This window comes from Scylla paramamosain, chromosome 7 (assembly GCF_035594125.1).
Source record: "Scylla paramamosain isolate STU-SP2022 chromosome 7, ASM3559412v1, whole genome shotgun sequence".
NCBI lineage: Eukaryota > Metazoa > Arthropoda > Malacostraca > Decapoda > Portunidae > Scylla > Scylla paramamosain.
This window is the reverse complement of record NC_087157.1, coordinates 18,090,305-18,113,451: the sequence shown is the minus strand read 5'-3', so window position 1 is coordinate 18,113,451 and position 23,147 is coordinate 18,090,305. Positions and strand designations below refer to the sequence as shown.

The 23,147-nt window shown below is 43.0% G+C and overlaps 4 protein-coding genes across 9 annotated transcripts in view; all 4 read left to right on the top strand.

The window, feature by feature from the left end:
- The window catches only part of LOC135102158 (multiple epidermal growth factor-like domains protein 6), a 62,110-nt gene extending 49,876 nt beyond the window's left edge, over positions 1–12,234 (top strand). For 4 of the 5 annotated variants that reach the window (XM_064006950.1, XM_064006951.1, XM_064006948.1 and 1 more), the window contains 4 exons: positions 8,923–9,045; positions 9,720–9,842; positions 10,422–10,563; positions 11,806–12,234. In XM_064006950.1, coding sequence (XP_063863020.1) covers positions 8,991–9,045; positions 9,720–9,842; positions 10,422–10,563; positions 11,806–12,004 — 519 coding nt within the window. In that variant the 5' untranslated portion in view covers positions 8,923–8,990 and the 3' untranslated portion in view covers positions 12,005–12,234. The remainder of the gene's footprint in view (positions 1–8,922; positions 9,046–9,719; positions 9,843–10,421; positions 10,564–11,805) is intronic. The other variant, XM_064006949.1, reaches the window with a different exon arrangement.
- LOC135101773 (multiple epidermal growth factor-like domains protein 6) lies at positions 12,184–14,255 on the top strand. The gene is made up of 7 exons (XM_064006065.1): positions 12,184–12,312; positions 12,546–12,669; positions 12,751–12,870; positions 12,989–13,168; positions 13,536–13,711; positions 13,849–13,951; positions 14,089–14,255. Exons 1-7 carry the CDS (start codon positions 12,184–12,186, stop codon positions 14,253–14,255), a joined length of 999 nt encoding a protein of 332 aa, XP_063862135.1.
- A 184-nt stretch (positions 14,256–14,439) lies between these two features.
- On the top strand, positions 14,440–22,206 carry LOC135102157 (uncharacterized). 2 transcript variants are annotated; one of them, XM_064006946.1, is made up of 17 exons: positions 14,440–14,559; positions 14,703–14,812; positions 15,179–15,282; positions 15,579–15,751; positions 15,883–16,230; positions 16,539–16,796; positions 17,423–17,563; positions 17,715–17,831; positions 18,148–18,276; positions 18,379–18,545; positions 18,682–18,801; positions 18,891–19,053; positions 19,413–19,595; positions 19,807–19,945; positions 20,184–20,271; positions 20,954–21,088; positions 21,383–22,206. In XM_064006946.1, exons 5-9 carry the CDS (start codon positions 16,153–16,155, stop codon positions 18,223–18,225), a joined length of 672 nt encoding a protein of 223 aa, XP_063863016.1. In that variant the 5' UTR covers positions 14,440–14,559; positions 14,703–14,812; positions 15,179–15,282; positions 15,579–15,751; positions 15,883–16,152; the 3' UTR covers positions 18,226–18,276; positions 18,379–18,545; positions 18,682–18,801; positions 18,891–19,053; positions 19,413–19,595; positions 19,807–19,945; positions 20,184–20,271; positions 20,954–21,088; positions 21,383–22,206. The 2 variants fall into 2 exon arrangements, with proteins under 2 accessions (XP_063863016.1, XP_063863017.1); XM_064006947.1 differs by having other exon boundaries at positions 20,954–21,206.
- Positions 18,363–21,444, top strand: LOC135101772 (multiple epidermal growth factor-like domains protein 6). The gene is made up of 7 exons (XM_064006064.1): positions 18,363–18,545; positions 18,682–18,801; positions 18,891–19,053; positions 19,413–19,595; positions 19,817–19,945; positions 20,954–21,088; positions 21,383–21,444. The coding sequence occupies exons 1-7, from the start codon at positions 18,363–18,365 to the stop codon at positions 21,442–21,444; spliced, it is 975 nt and encodes a 324-aa protein (XP_063862134.1).
- Positions 22,207–23,147: the final 941 nt, after the last annotated feature.

The window sequence follows — 23,147 nt, the reverse complement described above, 5'->3', positions numbered from 1 at the left end:
TGCTGGTTTGTATCAGGGTTATTTAATTGTTCCCGTATACTGCTATCTTATTTGTTGCTGCGGCTTATGAAAAAAAAAAAAAAAGAGAAGAGAAAGGAAAAGACATTTGTTGCCATCCCTTAATCCCGCCTCTTTAAAAATAAAAGACAAAGAATCAAGATACTCTTAAAATATTAGTGTATATTTTTCTCTGTCCTTGTGTTCCTTTTATCATTCAAGTCAATTTTTTTTATAAAGATAATTGTACCTTCAACCAAAAAATACCTAACTATCTAGCTTTTTTTTTTATTTGTAATACGTATGTATGAATGTGTGTGTGTGTTTGTTTGTCTGTCTGAATGTGGGAGAAGTAGTACGAAGTTCTATCTAAATGTACGTATGTTCCTGTTTGTCTGAATGTAGGTATGTATGTTTGTCTGTATGCCTGTCCGTTTGAATGTGCGTCTCTCTCTCTCTCTCTCTCTCTCTCTCTCTCTCTCTCTCTCTCTCTCTCTCTCTCTCTCTCTCTCTCTCTCTCTCTCTCTCTCTCTCTCTCTCTCTCTCTCTCTCTCTCTCTCAAGCCCTCAACACCCCACATTAGCACCTCAACGGACCCTAAACACAACTGACAGCCGCACCAATCACGTTCTTCACCTTTAACATCAACACGAACTCATTTCTCTGCGAGACAGAGTACTGGGCACACATGTACGTGAGTCTGGGAACAGCCAGGCGAGGAGCTAATGTATGTGAAGGTGCCACCTAGAATTCGCCAGGTGTGAAGGGTTCCCCGCACTGAGAACTCGTGCCAAACTCCCAAACACAGACCTGCTCGTATGTTCAATGTTCTATAATAAACGAAGTACATTTTATATTTAATGTTGCACGTGAGAATGGTTTACATTTGTCTCAGGTCTTTTCTATATTAGCTTAGGGGCACTTCCGGCTTACTAGGACCAGCTGCTGTTGAAGGCTTTTATGTATACTAAGTGGAAAGAAAGAATAAGACGCTGGGAAACTGAAGAAACAGATGATAAGATTTAGTAGTGGAAAAAAAAAAGCAAAAAAGAAAGAAATGGAAGAAAAAATTAGAGAGGTTTGAATACACTTTTCAACTCAAAGATAAATACATGAGCTCAATGGAAGAACGAACAGCAGCATACCTGATGGCCCTTACGAGACTGTTTGTGATAAGCTACAGTAATCTAATCTAAAACAAGAGATGTATGATGGTGAAGATGAAAGAAACTTGGGGGGTGTTGGTGAACATTCTTATGCTGCGACTGTAATTATAAAGTTATTAATTATTTAGTCACACCTGCGTTTACATGATCACCCCCCCCCTCTCTCTCTCTCTCACCATCACCACCCCCTCTCCACCTCCTGTTACCAGCAATCACAATCAAGAGAACCACATCCTTGCTCCCACGCTCCGCCCCTTCCACCACCCCTCCTCCTCCCATTCCCAGCCCCCACCACCACCCCTTCCCCTCCACCCCGCAGGACGCGACTGGCATAATCTCTTCTACTTGTCAATTCCGTGACGAATCGCCCCGAGTCCTTGTGGCGCCGGCTGGACACAGGACATGACGGTCGTGTGTGTGTGTGTGTGTGTGTGTGTGTGTGTGTGTGTGTGTGTGTGTGTGTGTGTGTGCGTGTGTGTGTTCATGTTGAATAAAAGGACTGATAGACAAAAGAGGGGCTGTGATGAATGGGATTGCTTTTTATGGATGTGTCACAGTAGAAGTAGGAGTATTAGAGTTGCAGTAGTAGTAGTAGTAGTAGTAGTAGTAGTAGTAGTAGTGGTGGTGGTAGTAGCAGTAGTAGTAGTAGTATGTGCTGTTATTGTTGTAACCATCGTCGTCGTCATCACTGTTGTCGTTGTTGTTGTTGTTGTTGATGGTGGTGGTGGTGGTGGTGTATTCAGGGTTTGTGTCCAGGGTGTACACAACATCCTAACACATAATTTGATTTATATGTAATTCTTGTCTGAAACAATATTTTACTAGTTACAAAATGATCACTTCATCCAGTCTTTATCAGTTCTCCTCCCAGAACCCTTCCTTAAAAGTTTTATAAGTTTGTTGCCTCAATTCATATTCAGCTCAATGAAGAGGCTGTCATCGATGAAAGATGTATAGAACATATGTATCTTAAGAGATGTGAGTGAGTCCATTATCAAAGAGACACAGGGAGGGAGAGAGGACGGTGATTCGTGTGGCGATTGAATTTGGAGCGTTTTTCTCACATAATAAATTATGTGTGGGCTATATATATTTTGACTTTACACGTCACTCTCATCCTGATGTTTCTTATTTACTATTTATCACTTTCTTTCATCAAACTCTCACTGTATAAGGAAAAAAAAAAGCTGTACTTGGCATAGTATTTTCGTAAAAAACTAACAATAAGAATAAAATATTGTTATTCCTGCGAGTAAGAGAGAAAAGGACTGATCGAGATACGGAAAGACGCAGCGACACATGGTTATAAGGAACAAAAGCATAGAAAGGACGATAGAGGAATGACTCTGTGGAGGAACAAGGAAGGGTTAGGGCGCGGCGAGGAGAGCGAGGCAGGTGTGAAGCAGGAGAGAAAACACCTTGATGTTTAGAAAAGTCAGGCGGTGGAGGAAGGAACAATTATGAGACGAGTAGCAGTGGTTGGAAGAAGACACGAGTGGGGCTGAAATTCTGTGAGAGGAGGTTGGGAAGGTGCAAGAAAGGAAGGGAGGGAGGGGCGCCGGAAGGGAAGGGATGTTAAGTGGAACCATGCTGAGTGGAGAGATGAGTGAGGCTGAGTGAGTGAAAGAGGGAGAGGGAGAGTTGGAGCGATACTGAAGCTAAAGTGAGTGATTTCACAAAAACAAAGTGAGATTAGGAAACAGGATCATGATAATAATAATAATGATAATAATAATAATAATAAATAATAATAATAATAATAATAATATGAAAGCGAGCGTCATTATTCAGAGAGAGAGAGAGAGAGAGAGAGAGAGAGAGAGAGAGAGAGAGAGAGAGTCAGGAACAGGAAGAGGTAGTGGAGAATAGAAGAAAGAGAAAAAAAGATGAATCGAAGGCTATAGGAAGGTGAGACAAAGGTGAGGGAGATAAATTAGCAGTTAGTGGGAAACGGTCCAAGGGTGAAAGAAGCCATCCATTAGTTAGAGAAAAGGTGGAAGAGAGGTGTCAGGAATCAGATAAGTAGCGAGAGAGAGAGAGAGAGAGAGAGAGAGAGAGAGAGAGAGAGAGAGAGAGAGAGAGAGAGAGAGAGAGAGAGAGAGAGAGAGAGAGAGAGAGAGACGCTAGGCTACAGATGTGTCATTCACTCAAGAGGTACCAAGGCCAGAGAAGATGCAAGGTGTAAGGTGGGAACCCGTGGTGGCTCATGAAGGGGGGTGCGGATGCTGTGGAGGTGGGGGAGGCATTGGGAGGCGTGTGGGTGAAGAGGAGGGAGAATAAGGGAGGAGGGTGGGAAGATGAGGAGGGTGGGAGTGCTACCGGGTGCTGTAGAGCCTTATAAGCACTTCACTGATGCCTATCGTGGATGCTGCACTGTCCATTGTATCCCTCCCTGCCTCCCTGACTCCCTCCTGCCTCTAATCCTCACTGTACCAAAGCTGCTCCCAACTTCTCACTCATCTATTTTTATCTCTCGCTTTCATCCTTTCCCTCTCTGTTACTCATCGTTTTCCTCTCTTCCTCACTCTTGTTTGTTTTTTTTTCATTTGTATATTTCTCTTTTATTTGATATTTCACTGCGTTTTTATCTTTTATTTTGTGTTTTATTTATTTTCTTATATTCGTTTTTTTTTTCGTTCTTCCATGACTATTGTGTTTTGTTTTTCTTTCATTCCTATTTATCCGTTCTATCCTTCCAGTCCTTTAGTGTATTTATATATTTTTTTTCTAAGTTTCTTTCCTACCTTTCCTTTCCTCCATTTCCCCGTACATTCATACATCACATACCTCTTTTCCTCTCACATATATCTTCCCTTTCTCTTTTTTGTTCCCCTCCCTTTCCTTCCTCTGTAATGTCTTTTCCTTTTTTTTCTTTTTTACATTATATTCATGTTTATTCACGTATATTTTTTTTTCTTCCTCCCTCTGAACTTTTTAATCCTTCCATACAGTCTGCTTCCATCTCTCATGTCTCTCTCTCTCTCTCTCTCTCTCTCTCTCTCTCTCTCTCTCTCTCTCTCTCTCTCTCTCTCTCTCTCTCTCTCTCTCTCTCTCTCTCTCTCTCTCTCTCTCTCTCTCTCCACTGCATCCCTTCACTCTTCTCTCGTATCTATATAATGTCTTCCCTTTTCTCTCATTTTACGCTTTCTTTCACATATCAAACTCCTTTCCCTTGACATTAATTCCTTCTTTAACTCTTAAATTCTATCTTATAATCTTTTATCTATATAACTCATTACCTTTCTTTTAATATTCATTTGTTTATACGCTTCCTATCATCGTAATGTGTGTCTGCCTTCACTCTACACAGCACATTACCATAACAAGCATTTATACTCTCCAAGTGGTTATAGATGTCAACTTCTTTTTATTTTATTTTGTATTAAAGTTATTTTCTCATCTAGCATTATAGTTTGTGTGATTTAGTATGGTAAAATGTAACGGCCTAATCCGCATCTAAAGGCCTGTTGCTGTTAGAAATTGTTAGTAATTCCCTGTAATAATCTTTCTACATGGCGGTACTCCTCAGTCACTACACTTAACCCTTTTCAATTTTTCTCTTGTATCTATGAAATTCCTTCCCTTATTCTCTATTTCATCTTTGCATTCTTATGTTTTAATTTTTTTTCTCTTGTATATGTCAAATTCCTTCCCTCACTCTCTAGTTCATCTTTGTAGTCTTTTTCCTATCTTCGTATTTCACTCATCTCCATACCACAAACTTAAGATCCACGTCTCAACAAATGAAACTCTTCGCTCCTTCCTTATCCTCTTCACAACACTTGCATATGCTGTTCCCTATACCTCCTTGTACTTCCAACCCTTCCCGCGCCGCACCCTCACCTTCACTTCCCCGCCAGCCTTCCCTTTCTTCACACTGTCATTCCGCTAATTAGAGGCGATGGGGTCAGATGATGTACCGCGCGGGGAGATCGACACCAAGACTATGGGGAGTCTCCAGGTTTGGCGAGTGGGGAGGGGGCAGGCCACGAATGGGGCAGCCAAACGAGGCGTGATGTGAAGCCTCTATTTACTATGCTTTCCTTCGCCGCGTGTAGCAAAGGGAAATTGCTCCTAGGGTAAGGGGCGCGGAGGTCGTGTGCAGCCTGGCGGGGTCTCATATTTTGAGTGTCTTCATTAAAATGTTACTGTTGGTCTTACTGCTTCCTCCTGTTATTGTTGTGGGTTGTGACTCTCTTTTTTGCTTGTTCTGTTGTCTTTCTGGTGCTCTCTCTCTCTCTCTCTCTCTCTCTCTCTCTCTCTCTCTCTCTCTCTCTCTCTCTCTCTCTCTCTCTCTCTCTCTCTCTCTCTCTCTCTCTCTCTCTCTCTCTCTCTCTCTCTCTCTCTCTCTCTCTCTGTCAAATACTTGGATTTCATATATTCTTTTCTCTCTTAGCCAAACATTTATTAATTGTTTTCTTGTCTTGATAATGAAAAAGAAATCTCGAGACGTTAACTTGACAGACGCAGGTATTTGCTAAGAACACCAATCACAGCCACAGCCACGCTCTGTCTCGCTCGCAGCTTCACCCTCCCTTGCTCACCTTACCCTTCCTCCCTTACAGTCTAACCATCCCTCCCTCACAGCCTCACCCTTCGTTCCTCATAACCTCACCCTCCCTTACTCACCTCCTCACTCTCCCCAACATCCTCACTCTACCTCCCTTACCTTCACCCTCCATTGCTTATACACACATCCTCCCTCCCCTACATCATTACTTATATCCGCACAATCTCACCTTACCTCCCTCACATTGTCACTAACTCGCTTACATCCTCACTTTCCCTTACAGCTTCACTCTCCCTCCCTCACCTTCACCCTCCTCAGCCATCGTTGTTCGTTACACACACACACACACACACACACAACAACAACAACAATAACAACAACCAAAGAAGAAAATGTTGCGCTTTTAGATTCAGGTTTGATTACTCTTCGCGTTCGCTATACGTACAAAGTTCTCATTCTCGGTATTATTTTTGCGAGAAGTCATAAATACTTGTTACCCAGTGTGAATATATGAATGCCAAACACTGAGGGATAAATGTAAGAGGAGACCTGATATTTGTAGCCTCCGTTAGTAAAATATACACCACTACGTACTTCTTCCACTGGTGATTCTGGTTTGATATTCGCCTATCAGTGTTTCTACTACACTTTCGTCACACTTCCCATCCTTCCCTCAACTTAGATTTTCCCTCCAGTAAAAATAAATATCACTACTTCTTGCTCCTGTGATTCTGCTTTGTCATTCGCCTCTCAGTGCTTCCACCACCCTTTAGTCACACCTCCAATCCTTTCCTCCAGTTTTATCTTTTCCCAACAGTTCCTTTCTTTTTGAGAGTCCCTCCTACAACCTTACAATCATCTCTCAAGGCCTCTGATTACACACTGCACCACCTTTTCCAGTCCGCCCTTTCTGGCAGTTTGTTCTCTTGTCCCTTCTTACACGCCTTTCACCTCTACTCTCCCTCCCTTCCTCGCTCCTTGCTTCCTCGCCCTCTACATCCTGCTCAGCCCCTCCCAGATCCTTAAGGGCCAGCGGGCAAATGTGTGATGTACAAAGCGTTGGGAAGGAAGCGCCATACATCACGCCAAGCAGACACCTTAGATTTACTGCTTGTTTACCTGCGAGGAGGCTAATGGACATGACCTAAAATGTGGAGGCTAGGACACCATCTGAAGGAACTGTGTGTGTGTGTGTGTGTTGAGACAGAGAGAGAGAGAGAGAGAGAGAGAGAGAGAGAGAGAGAGAGAGAGAGAGAGAGAGAGAGAGAGAGAGAGAGAGAGAGAGAGAGAGAGAGAGAGAGAGAGAGAGAGAGAGAGAGAGAGAGAGAGTTTTGAATTAATTTAGCCGCATTTATCCTTGCTCTCTCTCTCTCTCTCTCTCTCTCTCTCTCTCTCTCTCTCTCTCTCTCTCTCTCTCTCTCTCTCTCTCTCTCTCTCTCTCTCTCAAACCCCCTTTCCTTCCTTTCCCACAATCCCTTCCCCCATTAACTTTCCTCACCCACCACCCCGCGATGGCTACACAGATTAACTCATCACAACCCTCCAGACCCCCGGCCCGGATGACAGGTATCCCCCCGCAGCTCCTCCTGAAACCACCGCCTCCTCCACGGTGACTTGGGCCAAAGCGTCCTCGATGCCGCGCCGATAAGCGATACACGAGCGAGGACTGTGTTGGTGCTCTTATCGAAGAAGGGTTTAGGGTATTGATATGTAATCTAGACGTGGGATTCTGTGACGCGTGAAGTTTTATGTTCATGTAGAGTTTGTAGACTGCAGATGCGTTGTTGTACTGTGTTTTTATGTGGTTAAGGTATACATGATCTACACGCAGTACAATGTATACTAAACGTACACATTACCATATCAATATTTATTTATAACCTCTCCCCTAAAAACAACGGTGGCTGCAGCAAACACCATCTCTTTTTTCCGTTGACGTACTGCGGTTAGTTTTTAAGTGTAATACCGAATAGTGTTGTGGAACCAGTGAAATTAAACAGCTTATTAAAGACTTGAAGGATTTATGTTGTTATAAAACTTTCCGTAATTTTTTGTAATGAAATAAGAAGAGCAACCCTGAGATGCATAAAATATAATCCCATAATGAAATAAGGTAAACAAAACTGAGATGCACAGAAAAGAGGAGTTAGGACCCACATCCTTCCTTTAAGAGGTGAAAGGCGAAGGACGGCCACAACACCAGCACAGTTGCCATCTCCCCTCGCGGATTGCAAGACAGACGTGGAGTTCCGTTTCATGTCTGTGGTCAGCTTAACGCGGGTTACATAATCTTCCTCCTTTGTACCTCAATAACTGACTAACTCCGTGCTCTGTTCCACTCCCGCCTTTCCTTGTTTCGCTATCTCATTAAAGCAAGAACTAGCTAACCAATAATATTTTTTCACCACAATATTCTCTTCAGCAGCGTCTTTTTATGTAACAGGTGCACTGGCTAAGGGCTACAAAACTATAATCACAATGTAATTTGTTTTTTTCTTATTTTTGCTCAAGACTCTTAGAAATATTAACGGCCTAGAAAAGACAGAATTGAACTGACTCACTTTTTTCATTCTGCATGTCAAAGCAAACATTGGTTTTACAGTAATCTGAATTTTGACAAAAGGTGACCATAGCAGTGAAAGGGTCAAGCATCAGCGGGATAATGGAGCAGAATGTGGTGCGCAACTGTTGCGTGTATACCTGTGCGTCCAGGTATATTGACATGCGAAGTCAGGGCAAGCCACCCGGAGAATGGCAGGCGGGGCAGCAGGCGTGGCGACTAGTATGGGGGGAGAATGAAGAATATACTTAAGTCTTCTCGACGTATTAAACTTATGACTCCATCAACACACACACACACACACACACACACACACACACACACACCAGAATTTGCATATTGAATTAAGCATGACAACCTTCCTGACTATTCAATCTGTCTCAGACTTCGCTGTTTCAGTTTCGCAGTTTCCATTTTCTATAAATTTATCAAGTGAAAGAGCGTAGGTTATTTTCTGAAAGCGTCTCTTAACACTTTTCTCCAGGCTGTTTGTATACTGTAAGTTCAGATAACAAAAGTATTAGGCATATTATTTCTTTCAGAGGTGCATTATAACCAATTTTAGTTTCTTTCTTTATGCATGATAATCTTTAAAAAAACATAATTTGTTAGTTCAACGCAGACTATTGGCAATGCTCGAAGTGTCCTTAAACTATTTAACGACCCATTACCTTCCCTCGCCCTCACAGACCGCGACGAGTGTCAGGTGAACAATGGCGGATGCGAACACTCCTGCAAGAACACCGTGGGCTCCTTCATGTGTTGCTGCAGCCCGGGGTACAGACTGAGGCGTGACGGCCGCACGTGTCAAGGTGGGGCTTTCCCCATTCTATTGCTCTCCACTACTTTCTTCATTGAGATAATCAAGTAAATGCTTCCCTCTCTCACTCGCAAACTCATCACCCCTACGAGTTTATGAATAGGTGGTACTTTTAAACACGGTAAGGTTATTCAGGGAATGGGTTGAGCGACAGTAATGACATTTATCTCTTATTCTGATACTATTGGCCTCATTTCTATATTTTCCTTTTCTTCTTCTCTACTATAGCTGATTAACTTCATTCTAGTCTTCTCCTCCGTCTTTCATCTCTTTCTTCAGTTTTTATTTTTTCCTTACTTCTTCTTTAACTTTTTTTATTCTTTCATTTCCTCCTCCTTTTAGTCGACCACGCTTCATTTCCCCCTTAATGTATCTCTTTCCATACGAATACTGAAGTGTTGGTGAACCTGAGTGTTTGTGTGTGTGTTGCATGGGAAAACACCAAAGTGAAAGCCTGAAGTTGTGAATGAATGAACGGAAGAAAACACGAATGAGTCATTCAGTGAATACATGGACCCGGTGAGCGAAAGAGTGAGCAAGTGAGCAAGTGAGTGAATTCAGTCTTCTGTTTATCATTTTAATCTATTTTCCTCTAACTTTATTCTTTATTTTCCTCTTTATGCTTTATCTTTTATCTTTATTCTTAATATTCATTGTTTATTATAGATGTGAATGAGTGTGAGTTTCACAACGGCGGATGCTCTCACGAATGTGCCAACACTGTGGGCTCCTACCGCTGTCTCTGTGGTCCCGGGAGCCGCCTGATGCCCGACGGACGCACCTGTGTTGGTAAGGCCAGGGAGGACGGGAAGACAGGACGGAGAAGGCAAAGTAAGTGGGAGGGACAAGAGGAGGATGAGAGGAGAAAAACTGAGAGGATGAAGAAGTGAGATGGTGTGACGAGAGGCAGGAAATAGAGGAGGAAGATGGCAGTGAGAAAAGGGAACGTGAGGAAGGAACGAAGAGTAGATTGTAGAAACTAGAACAAAAGAAGGGAAGAGTAGAGGGAAAACACAACGTGGAGAAAGAAGGGAAGACAAAATTTAATATATTAAAGTAGTGAAGAAGAGAATAGAAGAAAGAGACGAGAGAGAGAGAGAGAGAGGAGAGGAGACGAGAGGAGAGGAGAGGAGAGGAGAGAGAAAGAGAAGGAAAGGGTAAAGGATAGATTAATTAATATAGGCATAAAAATCTAAAAAAAAAAAGTATGACAAGAAATAAACCAAGAAATAATGAAGTACAGGAAAAGTCAAGTCAAAGGTAATCAGATGTAATCTATGGGCAAAAACGCCCAAGATTTTTCTGACTTAAATTCTAAGATCCACACACAAGCGCCGAGCAGTGAGTGTGTTCGTCTCGCCCTCGCAGCTTCGCCCTCTTGTGCCACGAGACGCAGACCTAACATGGCGTGTCGTCTTGCAGGTGAGGCTTCGTGTGGCGTGAGGAATGGCGGCTGTGACCATTACTGCGACGACACCGCGGGCAGGCCAAAGTGCTCCTGCCGGCCCGGGTGAGTTGTGCAGCGAGCCGTTCAGTACTAGTGATAGGTGATCTTTATGGGAAGGTCAGCGTGCTCAGACCCGTATTCAGAAACGCTTTATTACTCTCACCACGACCATTTTCAAAGACTATAGAAATGACTAGCTGGTTTCGCAAAAGTCTTAATCTGTCACCACAACCATAGAAAAAAAAATAGATAAATAAATAAATAAAAACTTCTGTAACTTCAACCAAAGCATTTTGAAAGTAGTGAAGGTTCTCAGTGTCATGCTAAGGCGTGACTAGAATAAATAGCTGGTATTTGTAGCCATTCCTAACCTTTTCTTGTGCAAATGCTTCTTTTCCTGTCCATCTTCAATTCCAACACCAATAAAGCGGTACTCGTAGCTCGCAAACTTTTCAAATAGTTGGTTCTTTTCTGATAAGTTTTCATTTCACAGTCGTATATTATTATTTTTTTTTCATGATATTAGCCGTGTTGATGATCAGCTACATTGTAACACACATTATACTGTATAAAATAATGCCTGTTCCTTCCTACAAACACCTGATTCCCACCACCAGTGATCATATGGTATAATCCCCAAGAGCATAGGAATCAAGGAGAACTTGTATTATTATATACATTTATTATAAATCCTATTAGTAAGGACTGGAGTATTTGCATTTCAGCCACCATTTTTAAACGCTGACAACACCGTGTGACTCATCGCCACGACATGGACACGATACACTGAAAAACCTCTCTCCTGATCTGTAAGTTGTCCATGCTCTTGGTAAGATTTGAAATGAGAGCTAGTTCCTCAGCAAATAGCGTCGAATAATTATAGAAGATAGAGGATTTGTTTCATTATTTGAATATGATACTAACAAACAAGTGTTCGCTAGGAACTTCAACGCGACGGGAACAAATGACCCAAGTGACGCTGAAAGTTTGGTATGCAGCTCGTAACCGTATTATTTGAATGGCTGCTTATTGGTACAGAAGGTAAATAATGACCAAGTTTACGTAACACTGATTTATGGCCAATTAAACGAAAATATTTATTACCATTGTGATGGGATGCCACCTCCTGCTGGTATATTGGAAGGGCCATTAATGTTTGCTGGTGCTGTCGTGAAGAACTGGCCTTTCCTGTGGTATCATTTTTTATATAGGAAAGAAATGTATCCTTGCTCTCATGGTAGCTTAAATATTATGCATTACGAGATAAGTTGATGGAGAATTCCTGACGACAGCCTTATGTTTCAGGTACATACTTGGCCAAGACGGACGGCGATGCGAGGCGGCGGATCCCTGCGTGGTGGATAACGGTGGCTGTCAACACATCTGCCTACAAGAGCAGGGCCGTGCACGCTGCACATGTCAAAGAGGGTTTACTTTGGCTAACGACCGTGTTTCGTGTGTTGACCTTGATGAGTGTAATATACCAGGCACCTGCAGTCAGTAATGTCGGAATATCTGGGGCTCCTACGAGTGCATCTGCAACTCTGGTTACCAGCTTGGCACTGACAACAAGTCCTGTTACAGTAAGTAACCGGGAAGGCAGGCAAATTTACCTTCTGGGAAAAAAAAAAAGTCTTCAGTTAATACCACTATTTTCTAATTGTTCCCTTTCCAGTGATCGACATGGAGGTCATTAACTCTTGTCTTGAAAACAACGGTGGTTGCCAGCACATGTGCCAGCACGGGCCAGACAGAGCCATTTGCACCTGTCACCCGGGATACCAGCTACAACCTGATGGGCGCTCCTGTCAGGTGATTGTGGGAGGCTAATATATCCAAAATTATGCACCTTTTCTTTCCATCGCAAAAAAAAAAACACAGAATAAAGATGTGATAGTCGAGGAGCAATGAGAGTATGGTGACGGAAAATTTAGCTTTTTATGACCATCTGATCTTGTTGAATAAAGATTAAATAAAGCATAAGGATGTCGTTTCCGACCTCTAACCCACTTCTTGTTCTGAGAGGACCGCTTTTCCAATGGCAGGATGCGGACGAGTGTGAGGCTGGAAGCCATCGGTGCCAACAAGAGTGTGTGAATAGCGAAGGAGGCTACGCCTGCGCTTGCACACAAGGCTTCACATTGAGCTCTGACACCTTCACTTGCCTGGGTAAGTGCTTTCGACAGCTGGTGACATTCTTGATCCTCACTCCCTCTTAGAGATAGAATCTATTTTTGTGCTTTCTTACAGATGTGAATGAATGTTCAATGGAGAACGGTGGATGCGAGCACGAGTGCCAGAACACGCAAGGCTCCTTCACGTGTTCTTGCCGCAGAGGCTACGTTCTGGTCGACGAAGTCCACTGCGATAGTGAGTTCTGGACTCCTGATTCTTTAGACTACACAGTTACTATAGAAACTTTGGAAGTTGGTTTACGAACACAATTATGTTCATGAGTAAGGACGTTCACGCCTAGTCTCCTCTCCAGTCTTGGGCGGTAACTACGACGTTGACTACTCTGGCTACAGCATCCGAGGCGACCAGGACATGGGTTCGACAGCCATAGAGGACTACTCGACGGTGCTGGACGGCGAGACGACCAGAAACCGTGACGCGTGGAATGACGTAACTTACGCAGAGAACAGCAAGATCATTACCCTCCAGACGCGTAAGTCAAGAAGCGCACAGCGCACACATTTGCTGTGTCTGCTTGAGTGTGTGATGTTAATGTTTGTCAGTATCACAATATCTCATTAATTTCAGAATTAGTAAAACTAAAACGAAAACTTCATGTCATACTCGCATTTTCACTGTTTTACGTAATTCTCTGATATTTGTTTATGTTTCTCCTCAGTTTTTAAAGATCCGTGCAAATATTACTTTAATTCATCACAAAACTTTTAAACATTCGTGCTTACTTATAATGACTGACGAAGAGTGGCAGGCGGAATGAAATTGAAGGAATGGAAGACGAGTGAACATCAATATATTGTATGAAACGTGTCCCAGTGTCAGCATGAGATTCTGTCCTACAGGTTGCGTCCCTGGACATTTTGGACCTAACTGTTCCCTCACGTGTAACGACTGTCCCGGGGAATGCGACAGCTCGGGGTGTGTGTGTCCCCCGGGCAGGACTGGACCCATCTGCGAACTTGAGTGTCCCTCGGGTTTCTACGGACCCATCTGTAACGAGGCGAGTCCTGCTTACCGAGTATAACTAAATATGGCCCGATGGATCCATCACTGCACTTGTAAAACTGCAGTAAATGTTACATAAAAATTACAATTGGCCATTTTTCTATCAACACGCTTTTCCTTATGATCATAAAGGCTATTTTTTCCTGATAGGTGTGTCGCTGTGAGAACGGCGGCACATGTGATCCCGTGACTGGCAACTGCACGTGTCCACCAAGCGTGTCCTTAGAATTTTGTGAAGACGGCTGCCCTGCAGGTGCCTTGTTTCCGTCCTTTCTTCTTTCATTGCTGCATTGTATTGAAATAATCTATTCAACGGGAAGCACAGGAACAGGAAGTAAAAAGAATGTTAAATATAATTTGTATAAATTATCTTTTATAATGAACTTTTAGCTCCGCAGACCGGAGTCAATATTATACTCGAGCACACAACCATGATGATGATCGTAACCTTTACTTCCCAGAGTGGGGTGTGCGAGTGTAAAGCAGGATATGTTGGCATTGACTGCTCCAAAGAGTGCCCAGAAAGTGGGAAAGTGGGGCGCCGGGTGTCTGCATGAGTGCCAGTGTGCCAATGGAGCCACGTGTCACCCCGCTACAGGCGTCTGTGGCCTACACTGTCCCCCAGGATTCATGGGAACCGAATGCAACACACGTACGTTATTTTCATACTTTCATGAGAATATCCCTAACACGTACATACAACACGAGTAAATGATGACAAGACTCTCTTGACAGCGTGTCCGGCTGGTCACTATGGACCGGGGTGTATCAAGGCGTGTATGTGCGGCCTGCGACCCTGCGACCCAAGCACAGGCGTGTGTCTCTGTCCGGCGGGGAACAAGGGACCAAACTGCAATCAAGGTGGGTCGTTGTACAGGCGCATTCGGCTCGCAGGCTTTTCTCTCAGGCATATACGGCATGGCTTTGCAACGTGGAGAGAAACATAATACTAACACTGTAAGGATTAACTCATCATTGACATTTAAAATATTACTCCCTCCTAGCGTGTTCTGAGGGACAGTGGGGACAAAGCTGCTTGAGGAAGTGCGAATGCCAAAACGGTGCTACGTGCAACTCTGTGACTGGAGAATGCCACTGTCAGCCAGGATATGTGGTAAGGCCTCTTTCTCTGCACCTCGTTCTTGCTGCCAAATATCGCTAAAACTATTTATGTACTACAGTGTATGTATATCAATAGAATTTTTTTTTGTGACTGCTACTTTTTACTCTTCTCAGCAGCCATGTTTTACAATAAAAAGAAAGTATTACTTCATCCGTATTTCCTTCTTCTATACTGTCTAATGGGTGCACTAGTGACTAGTATTTTACTAGTGACTGTCTTATTCTTTGAATACTGTAACCATATTTCACATTCGTTGAGCGCAGTTAGGACCCGATTAGATTTTTTTAAAGCGTGTACGTGCGTGTGCGTGTGTGTGGGAGGGCGGGGGCTCTTCATGATGGTCTTCCCGTCCTACAGGGCCCTACGTGTGAGGCAACGTGCCCCGCCGGCAGGTATGGTGTCAACTGTAGTGGAATATGTGGGTGCCTCAACGGTGCCTCCTGCGACCACAGGACTGGCCGGTGAGTGCTTGCTTTCGTGGAGCCTGAGTGTTGATAATTCAGTGACGGCCAATCACCAAGAACGAATGAAATATTTTCCAGCTTAATACCTAATGCCAGTTTGTGTATTCATGCTTATACTGGTATTTTCATCATATTTTAGAAAAGTTTCGATTTATCGTATTTCATTCATATAATTCAACGCCAGACATGATAAAGAAATAAAAAATCAATCTACATAACATTCCCTTCTCCACGTTCCTGAAGTAATTTTTTGGAGGCACAACTGTTTATTCGACTTGTGGTCATCCCCACAGGTGCCAGTGCCTACCGGGATTCACGGGTCTTAGCTGCGGTCAGCCCTGTCCCCTGGGACGATTCGGTCAGGACTGTGTACAAGTATGTGACTGCAACGACGGTGGTGGGTGTGACAAGGTGACCGGGGAGTGCACATGTGCGCCGGGGTGGCGAGGGTCTCAGTGCAAACTCAGTAAGTACGGCAGAGCTAACTACAGTAAGCCATTTCATTGCAAATATTGCAAACCCTACGGACCTTCTTAATATCTGATGTAGGAAGTTTAAATATTACCGCTTGTTACATACACCATGAATTACTTTCAGAATGCGAGGAGGGTCGCTATGGAGCAGGTTGTGCCATGAACTGTAGCTGTGCCAATGGAGGCGAATGTGACCACATTTCAGGCGCCTGCATGTGTCGTCCAGGCAAGCTAACTACTGTACACTGGAAAACACACACACACACACAATCAATGTAATGATTCAACATTTATATAAATCAGATTATTCTTGCAGGGTGGCGCGGGACATTCTGCTCCAGGCCGTGCTCAGACAGGTTTTGGAGCATAGAGTGTCGGTACCAGTGTGACTGTGATGTTGGCGCGACCTGTGACCCCGCCACGGGAGTGTGCTCGTGTCCGCCTGGCAAACGCGGCCATCACTGTTCCAACAGTGAGTACTTAGTTTCATGTCTCTGATGGATGTAGATATAAAAAAAGAAAGGGTGTCTAAGAAAATAAGAAAGCTAAAGAGATTCGTATGTTCCTGCTTTTGTTAATTAAATAGGGATTGGGAGGACCTAATTCTCATCATTAATGACTCATGGAAATGACCTCATGCCTCTCCTCGGCTGCTGTTGACACGCACAAAGGACACTTATGGGAAACATCTTGAAAGCCGAAATTTTGTTAATCATTCCTAGATCACGTAGAAATATTCGTACGGTATGAGGGCGCACCAATGACCCGCTGTACCTACAGCTTGCCCGGAGGACCGATGGGGAAGCGACTGTCAACACGTGTGTTTGTGTCATAATGGTGGAACGTGTGACCGCGTGTCAAGGGCGTGTGTGTGAACCCCGGGCTACACCGGTGCCACGTGTCAAGAGAGGTGTCCTACGGGAACCTTTGGAAGTGGATGTCAACATACCTGTTTGTGTCAGCACGGTACCAACTGTCAGCACGACACCGGGGCGTGTGTGTGTCCCCCCGGGTACACCGGCACACACTGCCAGCGAGGTAAGACCACAATGCATAATCAGGAAAACTGCGTTTTTAAGCACTATGGAGTTCTTGAACATATTTATTTATCTTATTTTATTTATTTATTTATTTTTTTTATTTGATGAGATCAGTATAAAGTAGAAATAAAAATATTTTGAGTTACGTACCTCATGTATCCCTTTATGAATACTCGAATATTTGCTTCTCATTTCAAAGACTATAAAAGTATTTCAATGGTATTCACTGGCACTCCAATACTTCGGCCTTTCAATTCCAAATTCTACTTTCTTCTTGACCTATAGTCATTTCGAAAGGAAATAAAAAAAAGTCTATCGGGACTTCTCGGATTAGTGAAAATGTATCATTCCACCATGCCGGTACTGCCTGGGTGTGAACTTTGTAAGTCAAGCGGTGATGTGAGATGTTCATTACATTTATACTAGACATTTTCTTTACAATTACTACTGTTCGTCAGTTGACTGTCTGAATGTGTGTACATCCTTTTTCTTCATGACCCTTAAAATCAATGATAAGACTTTCCAACCGTGTTTCATTAATAAGCACAAGTATAATCTTAATATCGAATGTTTCTGAACACAAGCATAATGTGAAAATATAATGACACTGGCTTGATGTTTCAGAATGCGGGCCGGATAGTTACGGTGCAGGGTGTGTCTTCAAGTGCGAGTGTCGGCACGGAGGTGAATGTGATCCTGAGAGTGGGGTGTGCAAGTGTGCCCCAGGATGGCGGGGACCACCGTGCCAGAAATCCTGTCCTAAAGGTTACTTTGGTGTCTCAGTGTACATATTCTTCAGAATTGCTACACGGTACTTGAATTTCACAAATGATAACAAACACATGAATACTCTTATGATTTCCAATATGATCACATCAGACCTCTGAAAAACAGCCAACATAATGGCGTCTTTCAGGGAAGTGGGGAGCGGGATGTGAACGCGTATGCGACTGTGAGCAAGAAGCAAGTTGCCATGCGATCACAGGCCAGTGCCAGTGTCCTCCAGGCTTCATTGGTGACAGGTGTCAGTTCAGTAAGTAGTTATACATACCTACAGTACTCAGCAGACTAAAGGCACTGTCACATGAATAGTGAACGAGTGTGGTGGCCAAGCACGCTTCTCAGCAGCTTCTCTGACGAGTGTGGTTCAGCTGGAGTTTTGTATCGTTGACGAATCTACTCGAGCAATGATAGAACTTCAGTTCCGCACGTCTACATTGTCAGTTTCCTCGCATTCTACACCACACTTACCCACTGATCAAGGCCTTAACGTAACGCATTGCAAAGGTGTCGACTAAAAACGGATGATATTGATAGTCCGCCTCTAATTGTTCCTTGGGACATTGCAGTCTGCGCTCTGGGTCAGTACGGGGAAAGCTGCAGCAAGGAGTGCCGCTGTGGGCCGTCTCAGCCGTGTGACCACGTGAGCGGGGAGTGTTCGTGTCGGCCAGGTCGCGAGGGACAGCAGTGCCACCAGTGTAAGTTAATCACACTCCAACGCCTCAGTTATCTGTTGATAGTGAATGTAATATTTGATTACCTATTCCATAATTTGATGACCATCATGAACTCTGGCACAGACTGTGCCGAGGGGCGGTGGGGCGAAGGATGTCGCCAGCAGTGCAAATGTGCAGGATCATCCCTGTGCGACCCGATGAGTGGGGAGTGTTTCTGTCCCGCGGGACTCAAGGGCAGGAAGTGCCGCAGGGAATGTCCGAGGGGCAGGTACGGCGTCGACTGTAAGCAGGTGAGCGTTTCGGGATTATGTGTTCGCTAACAGTCTTTACACGAAATTTCTCATTATGATTGGCAAGTATTCTATGAACAAATAAATGAAGAATAAATATATGAATGCTTCATTTGTTTTCGCACAAAAATGTCAGTGTAAAAATGGTGGGACGTGTGACCGCGTGACTGGCCAGTGTGAGTGTCGCGACAACTACTATGGCGCCACCTGCTCCCTCACTTGTCCCTCCGCCACTTACGGGCCAGGATGTAATCAGGTATACCATTCCATCCCCGTTAAAATGTTTTAGTATAATACTAAGTCATCACATACATATGCTCCTACAGTCGGTTCTTTCATCGACAGACGTGCGAATGTGAGCATGGCGGGGTGTGTGATGCGACAGGGGCGTGCAACTGCCCAGCAGGGTACAGTGGCACGCTTTGCGAGATCTCCTGCCAGCCCGGTACTAGGGGCCACCGCTGCAGCTCTCAGTGTCGCTGTAAAAACGACGCTGTCTGCCATCCAGGTGATGCCTCATCCTGTTCAGGTCTACTGTATATACGGCACCGAGATATCTCTTAATTTACTCATCTATCGTTGTGTTTTCTAGTTCCGTATGATTTTTCGGTAAAACATTCGGCATTTATACATTTCTGTTTATATATTATGCAAATACAGTGCATATATATATATATATATATATATATATATATATATATATATATATATATATATATATATATATATATATATATATATATATATATATATATATATATATATATATATATATATATATATATATATATATATATATAAATTTTTTTCTGAGATCTCATAACAGATATGAGTTACAAAGCGGATATTTTTGTCATGACCACGCAGCTACTGGAGAATGCCAGTGTGGGCTGGGATGGACAGGACCATTCTGCGACCAGGCGTCCGATCCAGGCATGTATGGACCTGACTGCCGCATGGACTGTGCCTGTCACCACAATGTTTCTTGCGACCGCTTCTCTGGCTGCTGCGAGTGTGGTCCCGGCAGATACGGGCGTTATTGCGAGTTAGGTTAGACTATCATCATTTTTTTTTTTATCTATCGTCTAAAGTTGACGCGTTTCAGTAATTCACAATACGGGCACGTTACTTTTTTTTTTTTTTTTACCTAATTTGCCTTTTTCTATGCCTGCAAAATAAAATTACCATTGATAAAAACAAAGAAAAGTTGTGCCAACAATAACAATAGCGGCATTTCTCACGCATGTTTTCTTTGTGGCAGTGTCCGGCAGGGTTCTATGGGGCGTATTGCACTAGTGTGTGTGACTGCCGCAACGGTGCCACGTGTGACCCTAAGACTGGCCAGTGCCGCTGTCCCCCGGGTTTTATGGGTGACACTTGTGGAGAAATGTGTCCACAAGGTAATTCAAGTTATGTTACTGTTGCAGTTGTGCCATCACCAACAAAACAGTTAATTCATTATCAAATATTTTACACAACAGGAAAAAAATAATAACTGTGTGTGTGTGTGCGTGTGTGTGTGTGTGTGTGTGTGTGTGTGTGTGTGTGTCCGAGTGCAAATATTACTGTGCCAATGTTATGAATATAATGATCGACCTTGGCTTTCCTTCACGTATGTTCGGCGCCCACTGCCGCCAGAAATGCCACTGTGGTCTCTACCCGTGCCACCGGGAAACCGGAGTATGCCAGTGTCCGCCGGGCAGGACGGGACCAAATTGTGCCATGCGTAAGTACGAGTACAATATACACTTCCACACCTCCATTCATGCACGTTTGTATCGCAGAAGTTATACATCTCTATGTAGGATGAAAAAAAATAAATAAAAACAACAATTACAATCAATCCGCTCGTGGTGTCTTTTTACAATTATATTTTCGTCAATATTTTTTTTTATTTTACAGAATCAAATAAAAGAAACGTAAGATTTTAAAGAGAAGTTCATATCTAAGTATGTAGCTTTATTATACCTTAAAAAAAATTCGTACTCTGTGTACTTGATATATATATATATATAAGGTAAATCCATTGTAATAACAATGTCGCGGAAAGCCTTTTCTGTACTGATACCATGAAAAAAGAATCCTGTACACTAAAGATATGTTTATGTAAGAAGGCATCACATGGGCTGTCGAGAGAGCTGTCTTTGTATTTCAGCTCAGTTTTCCAAAGCTTTCCACTACAGTATTATGAGCAGAAGCACTTCCATTATCCTGTCCCCTCCTGTCCCTGCCATCAAGTCTTAATTTTCTCCACTGAAAAAGTCTCGCTATTGAAAACCAATGGAATCTATGTAGCAAGAAGAAAAATGTGATGTGTACATGACTCCACATAGTCCCGTTGCTGCAGGGTTTTCATCAATCAAAACGTGTGCTCTCAATAAATCTAACATTATTGCTGTGTCTTGCAGCATGTGTGGAGGGCAAATATGGTCCCGGTTGTCAGCAAGTGTGTGAATGTTACCATGGCGGCAGCTGCCATCCCGCCACTGGCCACTGTTCTTGTACCCCGGGTTGGCTGGGACCCACCTGCCGCGAGGAGGATGGTGAGTATTTCACTCCTTGCTTTGAGAAAAAATGTATACTTATAACGCTAGACATCCTTCAACGCTATTAACTAACGTCTATCTCTTTCCTTCCCACACGCGCATTCAGGAGATCGAAGTGAGTATTCCTCCAGCCACTTACTCACACTTGGCGATACAAGCTTATCAATTGCAATATTAGGAATAGGTATACCACAGGTAGATGTATTACAAAAACAGTACAGAATACATTTATTGATAACTGGTTTAAATATTATGTTTCCTCTCTCCCATGGTGCTTCATCTCATCACTAGTCTCCTACGTGACGACCAGCGACCAGCGTGGCCGAGCAGACATCCCAGTGGAGCTGAGCTGATTTGATAGCGACCAGTCCAAGCGACGCCCAGCAAGGCCACGTGACCACGAACAATGATTCTTTTATTTACTGATCTCTAAGGAGACACTTACAGGTGTAGTGTCTCCAGGCCGTGTGTGTGTGTGTGTGTGTGTGTGTGTGTAAAAGGTTCATTTGTTAGGCAAATGAGACGAGAGAAAATGGCAGCTATGAGCCTGAAATGAAGGAGGGACTACACTAAACTTTTCCAGCTTGTCGGAATGTATTTAGGCGTGCAGTCAGTACATAAATTCCCTGCTAACTAGGTCGTATATTAGAGTGAAGAAATCAATTAGGTAAAAGCTACATCATAAATAAAATCAACATCCGCCAGGCATAGAAAGATATTTTGACATGCAACACCGACATGTCCCTGAGTACTCCAGTCTCCTCTATGACCTGTGACCATCAATAAATAGGTGAAATTTGTTTTTGAGCTTCATAGCCCTACTAGGTGAAGGAACTCAGGATGCAAGGCCCCAATCAAGAGAGGAAACGTCCATACAGATCAACACATAAACGCATTTCCCGTCAGGACGGTACTAACACAAAAGCGAATAGGTAACTAATAACTATTCATGATGCAGCCGCTCGTTAACTCTAGCAGGATAACAGCACACATTCATTATTCTGCTATGTATTGTATACTCAAATACCTTGTTGTCTGAATTGTACACCATCAGCTATTTATTAACAATAAATCCACATTTTTTTATTTGAAATGAATAAAAGAAATTAAAACAGTATCTAATATAATTTTAGATAAGTCTTGCATATAGTTAGCATCACACACACACACACACACACACAAGCGGGAACCCCTGTGCAACACACATTCAGAAATGCATCGCTCTACTGGCAATGAAGTGAGTAACGTCTAATGCAGTTCTTCAGGTTTTCTTCGTGCGACAGCCGCCACTGGGTATCATCTCACCTCACTTACTACTCAAAATTTCCAATATATATATATATATATATATATATATATATATATATATATATATATATATATATATATATATATATATATATATATATATATATATATATATATATATATATATAAGTATATCCTGAAAAGCTCTGATATTGGTAAGGAAACCGAGACACCAACACCCGGTAATCTGTAGTTAGGTTTTGTCAAATACCGCTCTGCCCACACATTATCTAAGGTTTCTAGAGCCCATCTGTTCCCTGATATAAACATCTGACCTTGTTTACCCTCAAGAATCCCCTGACGTCAATAAAGAAAATATTATACAAAAATAAGCACTATGAACACCATGAACGTTAATTCTCTGCCGTTCATTTCACTTGTTAATCATGATTTTCATTACTTACCTGTTCCTGCTTAGAATAAATCAGGATTTATAGCCTTGATCATTCTCTGATATAATTAGAGAAAGATTATTTTTGGCACAACAGACGGAGTGCAGAGATGAGATCACGACAGCCACCGTGGCCACTGGAGATGATTGAATGGCCGGAATGGCCTCACGAGTGGCAGCGCGTGATTGGAGGGATCAGCTGTATAGATACCATGATATCCTAATATGCTGCTACCCACAGATCCCAGTTATAAATAAAAGAAAATAATTTCAATGTTTATCCTTGGCTGATGCAGAGCTCGCTGGACTTATAAAATATCAAATTTCTCCACACTCGACGGCCTCATGAGAAGTTAC

What these genes read in the sequence shown, in the direction of transcription:
- LOC135101773 (XM_064006065.1), top strand. Translation starts at nt 12,184, where the DNA reads ATGGAGGTCATTAACTCTTGTCTTGAAAACAACGGTGGTTGCCAGCAC. An exon ending in CGACGAAGTCCACTGCGATA is followed by an intron (nt 12,871 to 12,988) that starts GTGAGTTCTGGA and finishes TCTCCTCTCCAG; the next exon opens with TCTTGGGCGGTAACTACGAC. An exon ending in AGGCGAGTCCTGCTTACCGA is followed by an intron (nt 13,712 to 13,848) that starts GTATAACTAAAT and finishes TTTTCCTGATAG; the next exon opens with GTGTGTCGCTGTGAGAACGG.
- LOC135102157 (XM_064006946.1), top strand. Translation starts at nt 16,153, where the DNA reads ATGTTGGCGCGACCTGTGACCCCGCCACGGGAGTGTGCTCGTGTCCGC. An exon ending in CGGCCATCACTGTTCCAACA is followed by an intron (nt 16,231 to 16,538) that starts GTGAGTACTTAG and finishes CTGTACCTACAG; the next exon opens with CTTGCCCGGAGGACCGATGG. An exon ending in CGGCACACACTGCCAGCGAG is followed by an intron (nt 16,797 to 17,422) that starts GTAAGACCACAA and finishes TTGATGTTTCAG; the next exon opens with AATGCGGGCCGGATAGTTAC.
- LOC135101772 (XM_064006064.1), top strand. Translation starts at nt 18,363, where the DNA reads ATGAACTCTGGCACAGACTGTGCCGAGGGGCGGTGGGGCGAAGGATGT. An exon ending in ACGGGCCAGGATGTAATCAG is followed by an intron (nt 18,802 to 18,890) that starts GTATACCATTCC and finishes TTTCATCGACAG; the next exon opens with ACGTGCGAATGTGAGCATGG. An exon ending in TGGAGAAATGTGTCCACAAG is followed by an intron (nt 19,946 to 20,953) that starts GTAATTCAAGTT and finishes TGTGTCTTGCAG; the next exon opens with CATGTGTGGAGGGCAAATAT.